The sequence below is a fragment of the Echiichthys vipera genome (genome assembly GCF_963691815.1).
Source record: "Echiichthys vipera genome assembly, contig: SCAFFOLD_61, whole genome shotgun sequence".
In the NCBI taxonomy this organism is placed as follows: domain Eukaryota; kingdom Metazoa; phylum Chordata; class Actinopteri; order Perciformes; family Trachinidae; genus Echiichthys; species Echiichthys vipera.
In genome coordinates, this window is record NW_028154820.1 from 90,001 (window position 1) to 100,000 (window position 10,000).

General features: G+C 53.6%; 1 protein-coding gene across 1 annotated transcript in view; it reads left to right on the plus strand.

Annotated features, from left to right (window-relative positions):
- grm6a (glutamate receptor, metabotropic 6a) overlaps positions 1-10,000 on the plus strand; it is a gene marked incomplete at both ends in the record, with an annotated part of 31,982 nt that overhangs the window by 19,632 nt on the left and 2,350 nt on the right. Inside the window, 6 exons of the mRNA XM_083940922.1 lie at positions 2,304-2,443; positions 3,262-3,384; positions 6,265-6,529; positions 9,112-9,347; positions 9,449-9,610; positions 9,771-9,920. Coding sequence (XP_083797048.1) covers positions 2,304-2,443; positions 3,262-3,384; positions 6,265-6,529; positions 9,112-9,347; positions 9,449-9,610; positions 9,771-9,920 — 1,076 coding nt within the window. The remainder of the gene's footprint in view (positions 1-2,303; positions 2,444-3,261; positions 3,385-6,264; positions 6,530-9,111; positions 9,348-9,448; positions 9,611-9,770; positions 9,921-10,000) is intronic.

Sequence of the window (10,000 nt, forward strand, 5' to 3'; positions counted from 1 at the left end):
AAGTTGCCTGTCTGTCTGAAGTTGCCCATCTGCCTGAAGTTGCCCGTCTGTGTATGAAGTTGCCCGTCTGTCTCTGAAGTTGCCCGTCTCTCTGAAATTGCCCATCTGTGTCTGAAGTTGCCCGTCTCTGAAGTTGCCCGTCTGTCTGAAGTTGCCCGTCTGTGTCTGAAGTTGCCTGTCTGTGTCTGAAGTTGCCCATCCGTCTGAAGTTGCCCGTCTCTGAAGTTGCCTGTGTCTGAAGTTGCTAGTCTGTCTCTGAAGTTGCCCGTCTCTGAATTTGCCTCTCTGTGTCTGAAGTTGCCGTCTGTGTCTGAAGTTGCCGTCTGTGTCTGAAGTTGCCCGTCTGTGTCTTTAGTTGCCCGTCTCTGAAGTTGCCCATCTGTGTCTGAAGTTGCCCGTCTGTGTCTGAAGTTGCCTGTCCGTCTGAAGTTGCCCATCTGTCTCTGAAGTTGCCCGCCTGTCTCTGAAGTTGCCCATCTCTGAAGTTGCCCATCTGTGTCTGAAGTTGCCCATCTGTCTCTGAAGTTGCCTGTCTCTGAAGTTGCCCGTCTGTGTCTGAAGTTGCCCGTCTCTGAAGTTGCCCGTCTGTGTCTGAAGTTGCCCGTCTGTGTCTGAAGTTGCTGTCTGTCTCTGAAGTTGCCCGTCTGTGTCTGAAGTTGCCCGTCCGTCTGAAGTTGCCCGTCTCTGAAGTTGCCCGTCTGTGTCTGAAGTTGCCCGTCTGTCTCTGAAGTTGCCTGTCTGTCTGAAGTTGCCCGTCTGTCTCTGAAGTTGCCTGTCTCTCTGAAATTGCCCATCTGTGTCTGAAGTTGCCCGTCTCTGAAGTTGCCCGTCTGTCTGAAGTTGCCCATCCGTCTGAAGTTGCCCGTCTCTGAAGTTGCCTGTGTCTGAAGTTGCTAGTCTGTCTCTGAAGTTGCCCGTCTCTGAATTTGCCTCTCTGTGTCTGAAGTTGCCGTCTGTGTCTGAAGTTGCCGTCTGTGTCTGAAGTTGCCCGTCTGTGTCTTAAGTTGCCTGTCTCTGAAGTTGCTGTCTGTCTCTGAAGTTGCCCATCTGTGTCTGAAGTTGCCCGTCTGTGTCTGAAGTTACCTGTCTGTCTGAAGTTGCCCATCTCTGAAGTTGCCCATCTGTGTCTGAAGTTGCCCGTCTGTGTATGAAGTTGCCCGTCTCTGAAGTTGCCCGTCTGTGTCTGAAGTTGCCCGTCTGTGTCTGAAGTTGCCCGTCTGTCTCTGAATTTGCCCATCTGTGTCTGAAGTTGACCGTCTGTGTCTGAAGTTGCCCGTCAGTCTGAAGTTGCCCATCTGTCTCTGAAGTTGCCTGTCTGTCTCTGAAGTTGTCCATCTCTGAAGTTGCCCGTCTGTCTGAAGTTGGCCGTCTCTGAAAATGCCCGACTGTGTCTGAAGTTGCCCGTCTCTGAAGTTGCCGTCTGTCCCTGAAGTTGCTGTCTGTCTCTGAAGTTGCCCGTCTGTGTCTGAAGTTGCCCGTCTCTGAAGTTGCTGTCTGTCTCTAAAGTTGGCCGTCTGTGTCTGAAGTTGCCCGTCTGTCTGAAGTTGCCCGTCTCTGAAGTTGCCCGTCTGTGTCTGAAGTTGCCCGTCTGTCTGAAGTTGCCCGTATCTGAAGTTGCCCGTCTGTGTCTGAAGTTGCCCGTCTGTGTCTGAAGTTGCCCGTCTGTCTGAAGTTGCCCGTCTGTGTCTGAAGTTGCCCGTCTCTGAAGTTGCCCGTCTGTCTGAAGTTGCCCGTCTGTGTCTGAAGTTGCCCGTCTCTGAAGTTACCCGTCTGTGTCTGAAGTTGCCCGTCTGTGTCTGAAGTTGCCCGTCTCTGAAGTTGCCCGTCTGTGTCTGAAGTTGCCCGTCTGTGTCTGAAGTTGCCCGTCTGTCTCTGAAGTTGCCCGTCTGTGTCTGAAGTTGCCCGTCTGTGTCTGAAGTTGCCCATCTGTGTCTGAAGTTGCCCGTCTGTGTCTGAAGTTGCCCGTCTGTGTCTGAAGTTGCCCGTCTGTGTCTGAAGTTGCCCGTCTGTGTCTGAAGTTGCCCGTCTGTGTCTGAAGTTGCCCGTCTGTGTCTGAAGTTGCCGTCCGTGTCTGAAGTTGCCCGTCTGTGTCTGAAGTTGCCCGTCTGTGTCTGAAGTTGCCCGTCTCTGAAGTTGCCCGTCTGTGTCTGAAGTTGCCCGTCTGTGTCTGAAGTTGCCCGTCTGTGTCTGAAGTTGCCCGTCTGTGTCTGAAGTTGCCGTCCGTGTCTGAAGTTGCCCGTTTGTCTGAAGTTGCCCGTCTGTGTCTGAAGTTGCCCGTCTCTGAAGTTGCCGTCTGTTGACAGGAAGTGCAGGGACGAGCGTGCTGTTCAATGAGAACGGCGACGCTCCGGGTCGTTACGACATCTTCCAGTTCCAGATGACCAATCACAGCAGCCCGGGGTACCATGTGATCGGCCAGTGGACCAATAACCTGAGACTGAACGTGAGCAGCTGAACCTGTCTGTCTCTCTCCTGTCTGTCTCTCTCCTGTCTGTCTCTCACCTGTCTCTCTCTCACCTGTCTGTCTCTCTCCTGTCTGTCTCTCACCTGTCTGTCTCTCACCTGTCTGTCTCTCTCCTGTCTGTCTCTCTCCTGTCTGTCTCTCACCTGTCTGTCTCTCAGCTGGAGGAGATGCAGTGGTCTCTCCTCACCTGTCTGTCTCTCTCCTGTCTGTCTCTCACCTGTCTGTCTCTCACCTGTCTGTCTCTCACCTGTCTGTCTCTCAGCTGGAGGAGATGCAGTGGTCTGTCTCTCACCTGTCTGTCTCTCACCTGTCTGTCTCTCACCTGTCTGTCTCTCACCTGTCTGTCTCTCAGCTGGAGGAGATGCAGTGGTCTCTCCTCACCTGTCTGTCTCTCACCTGTCTGTCTCTCAGCTGGAGGAGATGCAGTGGTCTCTCCTCACCTGTCTGTCTCTCACCTGTCTGTCTCTCACCTGTCTGTCTCTCAGCTGGAGGAGATGCAGTGGTCTCTCCTCACCTGTCTGTCTCTCACCTGTCTGTCTCTCACCTGTCTGTCTCTCACCTGTCTGTCTCTCAGCTGGAGGAGATGCAGTGGTCTCTCCTCACCTGTCTCTCTCTCACCTGTCTGTCTCTCACCTGTCTGTCTCTCACCTGTCTGTCTCTCACCTGTCTGTCTCTCAGCTGGAGGAGATGCAGTGGTCTGTCTCTCACCTGTCTGTCTCTCACCTGTCTGTCTCTCAGTTGGAGGAGATGCAGTGGTCTCTCCTCACCTGTCTGTCTCTCACCTGTCTGTCTCTCAGCTGGAGGAGATGCAGTGGTCTGGGGGACAGAGGTCCGTCCCTGAGTCCATCTGCAGTTTTCCGTGTGAACCAGGAGAAAGAAAGAAGATGGTGAAAGGAGTTTCCTGCTGCTGGCACTGCGAGGTACGTACCCCCCCCCCCCCCCCCCCCCCATATATATATATTTATATATATTTATATATAATATAAATATATATAAATACATATAAATATATAAATATCAATACTGTTTGGAAACATCTATGTCCTCTCTGGGAACCGTCCCCTCACGCTGGTGCAGAGGTCTGTGGTGGTCCTGGTCTCCCAGAGACTGTTTACTGAACTGGACTCTGAGCCACATGCATGGGACTGAATGAGGCCCAGCCCAGAGTTAGGATCCAGGACCAGGACCAGGACCAGGACCAGAACCACAGCCACATGCATGGGACTGAATGAGGCCCAGCACAGAGTTAGGATCCAGGACCAGGACCAGGACCAGGACCAGGACCAGAACCACAGCCACATGCATGGGACTGAATGAGGCCCAGCACAGAGTTAGGATCCAGGACCAGGACCAGGACCAGAACCACAGCCACATGCATGGGACTGAATGAGGCCCAGCACAGATGTCTCCCTTTCCCCTGATGCTCTGAATAAGGAGCTAAACTGCTCTAGGCTCTGTTTCTAAATCCAGTTCTAAGAAGCTGTGAAAAGTCTCTGAATGTAGTGAGAAAGTGGCTCCTGGGAGTGTTTTGGGACGGGGAAGGGGCTCCCAGCAGCCCCCTCTGCTCAGTGAGGACACTAACTGCAGAGTGAAGGGGCTCCCAGCAGCCCCCTCTGCTCAGTGAGGACACTAACTGTAGAGTGAAGGGGCTCCCAGCAGCACCCTCTGCTCAGTGAGGACACTAACTGTAGAGTGAAGGGGCTCCCAGCAGCCCCCTCTGCTCAGTGAGGACACTAACTGTAGAGTGAAGGGGCTCCCAGCAGCCCCCTCTGCTCAGTGAGGACACTAACTGCAGAGTGAAGGGGCTCCCAGCAGCCCCCTCTGCTCAGTGAGGACACTAACTGCAGAGTGAAGGGGCTCCCAGCAGCCCCCCTCTGCTCAGTGAGGACACTAACTGTAGAGTGAAGGGGCTCCCAGCAGCCCCCTCTGCTCAGTGAGGACACTAACTGCAGAGTGAAGGGGCTCCCAGCAGCACCCTCTGCTCAGTGAGGACACTAACTGTCTGTCTCTCTCTGACCTGTCTCACTCTCTGACCTGTCTGTCTCTCAGACCTGTCTCACTCTCTCACCTGTCTCACTCTCTCACCTGTCTCACTCTCTCACCTGTCTGTCTCTCTGACCTGTCTCACTCTCTCACATGTCTGTCTCTCTCTGACCTGTCTCACTCTCTGACCTGTCTCACTCTCTCACCTGTCTGTCTCTCTCTGACCTGTCTCACTCTCTCACCTGTCTCACTCTCTCACCTGTCTGTCTCTCTCTCACCTGTCTCACTCTCTCACCTGTCTGTCTCTCTCTGACCTGTCTCACTCTCTCACCTCTCTGTCTCTCTCTCACCTGTCTCACTCTCTCACCTGTCTGTCTCTCTCTGACCTGTCTCACTCTCTCACCTGTCTCACTCTCTCACCTGTCTGTCTCTCTCTCACCTGTCTCACTCTCTCACCTGTCTCACTCTCTCACCTGTCTCACTCTCTCTGACCTGTCTCACTCTCTCACCTGTCTGTCTCTCTCTCACCTGTCTCACTCTCTCACCTGTCTCACTCTCTCACCTGTCTCACTCTCTCTCTTGTCTGTCTCTCTCTGACCTGTCTCACTCTCTCACCTGTTTGTCCCTCTCTCACCTGTCTCACTCTCTCACCTGTCTCACTCTCTCTCTTGTCTGTCTCTCTCTGACCTGTCTCACTCTCTCCCCTGTCTGTCTCTCTCTCACCTGTCTGTCTCTCTCTCACCTGTCTGTCCCTCTCTCACCTGTCTCACTCTCTCACCTGTCTATCTCTCTCTCACCTGTCTGTCTCTCTCTCACCTGTCTGTCTCACTCTCTCACCTGTCTCACTCTCTCACCTGTCTGTCTCTCTCTCACCTGTCTGTCTCTCTCTGACCTGTCTCACTCTCTCACCTGTCTGTCTCTCTGACCTGTCTCACTCTCTCACATGTCTGTATCTCTCTGACCTGTCTCACTCTCTGACCTGTCTCACTCTCTCACCTGTCTGTCTCTCTCTGACCTGTCTCACTCTCTCACCTGTCTCACTCTCTCACCTGTCTGTCTCTCTCTCACCTGTCTCACTCTCTCACCTGTCTGTCTCTCTCTGACCTGTCTCACTCTCTCACCTGTCTGTCTCTCTCTCACCTGTCTCACTCTCTCACCTGTCTGTCTCTCTCACCTGTCTCACTCTCTCACCTGTCTCACTCTCTCACCTGTCTCACTCTCTCTGACCTGTCTCACTCTCTCACCTGTCTGTCTCTCTCTCACCTGTCTCACTCTCACCTGTCTCACTCTCTCACCTGTCTCACTCTCTCTCTTGTCTGTCTCTCTATGACCTGTCTCACTCTCTCACCTGTCTGTCTCACTCTCTCACCTGTCTGTCTCTCTCTCACCTGTCTGTCTCTCTCTCACCTGTTTCACTCTCTCACCTGTCTCACTCTCTCACCTGTCTCACTCTCTCACCTGTCTGTCTCTCTCTCACCTGTCTCACTCTCTCACCTGTCTCACTCTCTCACCTGTCTCACTCTCTCTCTTGTCTGTCTCTCTCTGACCTGTCTCACTCTCTCACCTGTCTGTCTCTCTCTCACCTGTCTCACTCTCTCACCTGTCTGTCTCTCTCTCTCACCTGTCTGTCTCACTCTCTCACCTGTCTGTCTCTCTCTCTCTTGTCTGTCTCTCTCTGACCTGTCTCACTCTCTCACCTGTCTGTCTCTCTCTCACCTGTCTCACTCTCTCACCTGTCTCACTCTCTCACCTGTCTGTCTCTCTCTCACCTGTCTCACTCTCTCACCTGTCTGTCTCTCTCTCTCACCTGTCTGCAGCTCTGTGATGGGTACCAGTACCAGGTGGACGAGTTCACCTGTGAGACGTGTCCGTCAGACATGCGCCCGGCCCCGAACAGAACCGCCTGTCGTCCGACTCCCATCATCAAACTGGAGTGGAACTCTCCGTGGGCGCTGGTGCCCGCCTCCCTCGCCACGCTCGGTATCCTAGCAACCAGCGCCGTGGTGACCACCTTCATCCGCTTCAACGACACGCCCATCGTCAGGGCGTCAGGACGCGAGCTGAGCTACGTGCTACTGACAGGTGAGCAGCACCGACAGAACCACCGACAGAACCACCGACAGAACTACAGACAGAACCACCGACAGAACCACCGACAGAACCACCGTCAGAACCACCGACAGAACTACAGAGAGAACTACCGACAGAACTACAGACAGAACCACCGACAGAACCACCGACAGAACCACCGTCAGAACCACCGACAGAACTACAGACAGAACCACCGACAGAACTACAGACAGAACCACAGACAGAACCACCGACAGAACCACCGACAGAACCACAGACAGAACCACAGTCAGAACCACCGACAGAACTACAGACAGAACCACCGACAGAACTACAGACAGAACCACAGACAGAACCACCGACAGAACTACAGACAGAACCACCGACAGAACCACCGACAGAACCACAGACAGAACTACAGACAGAACCATAGACAGAACTACAGACAGAACCACCGACAGAACTACAGACAGAACCACAGACAGAACCACCGACAGAACCACCGACAGAACCACAGACAGAACCACCGACAGAACCACCGACAGAACCACCGACAGAACCACCGTCAGAACCACCGACAGACCTACAGACAGAACCACCGACAGAACTACCGACAGAACCACCGACAGAACCACCGACAGAACCACCGACAGAACCACAGACAGAACCACTGACAGAACCACCGACAGAACCACAGACAGAACCAACGACATAACCACAGACAGAACCACAGACAGAACCACAGACAGAACCACAGACAGAACCACCGACAGACAGAGCCACCGACAGAACCACAGACAGAACTACCGACAGAACCACAGACAGAACTACCGACAGAACCACCGACAGAACCACAGACAGAACTACCGACAGAACCACAGACAGAACTATCGACAGAACCACAGACAGAACCACAGACAGAACCACCGACAGAACCACAGACAGAACTACCGACAGAACCACAGACAGAACCACAGACAGAACCACAGACAGAAACACCGACAGAACTACAGACAGAACCAACGACATAACCACAGACAGAAACACAGACAGAAACACAGACAGAGCTACAGACAGAACCAACGACATAACCACAGACAGAACCACAGACAGAAACACTGACAGAACTACCGACAGAACCACAGACAGAAACACCGACAGAACTACCGACAGAACCACAGACAGAACCACAGACAGAACCAACGACAGAACCACAGACAGAATCAACGACATAACCACAGACAGAACCACCGACAGGTCAGCAGCACAGACAGAACCACCGACAGAACCACAGACAGAACTACCGACAGAACCACAGACAGAACCACCGACAGAACCACAGACAGAACCACCGACAGAACCACAGACAGAACTACAGACAGAACCACAGACAGAACCACCGACAGAACTACAGACAGAACTACAGACAGAACCACAGACAGAACCACCGACAGAACCACAGACAGAACCACCGACAGAACCACAGACAGAACCACAGACAGAACCACCGACAGAACCACCGACAGAACCACCGACAGAACCACCGACAGAACCACAGACAGAACCACCGACAGAACCACAGACAAAACCACAGACATGTCAGCAGCACTGACAGAACCACAGACAGGTCAGCACCACAGACAGAACCACCGACAGAACCACCGACAGAACCACAGACAGAACCACCGACAGAACCACAGACAGAACTACCGACAGAACCACAGACAGAACCAACGACATAACCACAGACAGAACCACAGACAGAAACACTGACAGAACTACCGACAGAACCACAGACAGAAACACCGACAGAACTACCGACAGAACCACAGACAGAACCACAGACAGAACCAACGACAGAACCACAGACAGAATCAACGACATAACCACAGACAGAACCACCGACAGGTCAGCAGCACAGACAGAACCACCGACAGAACCACAGACAGAACTACCGACAGAACCACAGACAGAACCACCGACAGAACCACAGACAGAACCACCGACAGAACCACAGACAGAACTACAGACAGAACCACAGACAGAACCACCGACAGAACTACAGACAGAACCACAGACAGAACCACCGACAGAACCACAGACAGAACCACCGACAGAACCACAGACAGAACCACCGACAGAACCACCGACAGAACCACCGACAGAACCACAGACAGAACCACCGACAGAACCACAGACAAAACCACAGACATGTCAGCAGCACTGACAGAACCACAGACAGGTCAGCACCACAGACAGAACCACAGACAGAACCACCGACAGAACCACAGACAGAACTACCGACAGAACCACAGACAGAACTACAGACAGAACCACAGACATAACCCCCGACAGAACCACAGACAGAACTACAGACAGAACCACAGACAGAACCACCGACAGAACCACAGACAAAACCACAGACATGTCAGCAGCACAGACAAAACCACAGACATGTCAGAACCACCGACAGAACCACAGACAGAACCACAGACAGAACCACCGACAGAACCACAGACAGAACCACAGACAGGTCAGCAGCACCGACAGAACCACAGACAGGTCAGCAGCACTGACACTCGCCCTCTCTGCAGGCATCTTCCTGATCTACCTGATCACCTTCCTGATGATCGCAGAGCCCGGTGTGGTGGCGTGTGCGTTCCGGCGCCTCCTGCTGGGCCTCGGCATGGCGATCACCTACTCGGCCATGCTCACCAAAACCAACCGCATCTACCGCATCTTCGAACAAGGCAAGAGGTCGGTGACCCCGCCCAAGTTCATCAGCCCCGCCTCCCAGCTCATCATCACCTCCATCCTCATCTCCGTCCAGGTGAGAGCGCCGCCGTCTGACCGCCGCCGTCTGTTCCAGCAGCTGGTCTCAGATTCAGGTTTATCTGTGTGTGTGTGTGTGTGTGTGTGTGTGTGTTCCAGGTCCTCGGCGTGTTTGTGTGGTTCGCCGTCGTCCCCCCTCACACCATCATTGACTACGAGGAGCTCCGCCCCCCGAACCCGGACCTGGCTCGAGGCATCCTGAAGTGCGACATGTCGGACCTGTCGATCATCTGCTGCCTGAGCTACAGCATCGTTCTCATGGTAACGACGTCACAACAACAACGTTCGAAGCGTAAACAAACCTTCAGACAGAAACAGGAAACGCCTTTAATCACGGATCTGCACCAAACAGGAAGTAGAATAAATTTACTCACTTAAGAATCACAGGTTGCCAGGTAACGGGTTTCCTCCTTGTTGCTAGGTAACGTGTACGGTGTACGCCGTGAAGAGTCGCGGCGTTCCCGAGACGTTTAACGAGGCGAAGCCGATCGGATTCACCATGTACACCACCTGCATCATCTGGCTCGCATTCGTCCCCATCTTCTTCGGGACGGCCCAGTCCTCCGAGAAGGTGAGACCAGGACCCGCGGAGACATGGTCCCCCGGGCCCTGGGGCAGAGACATGGTCCCCCGGGCCCTGGGGCAGAGACA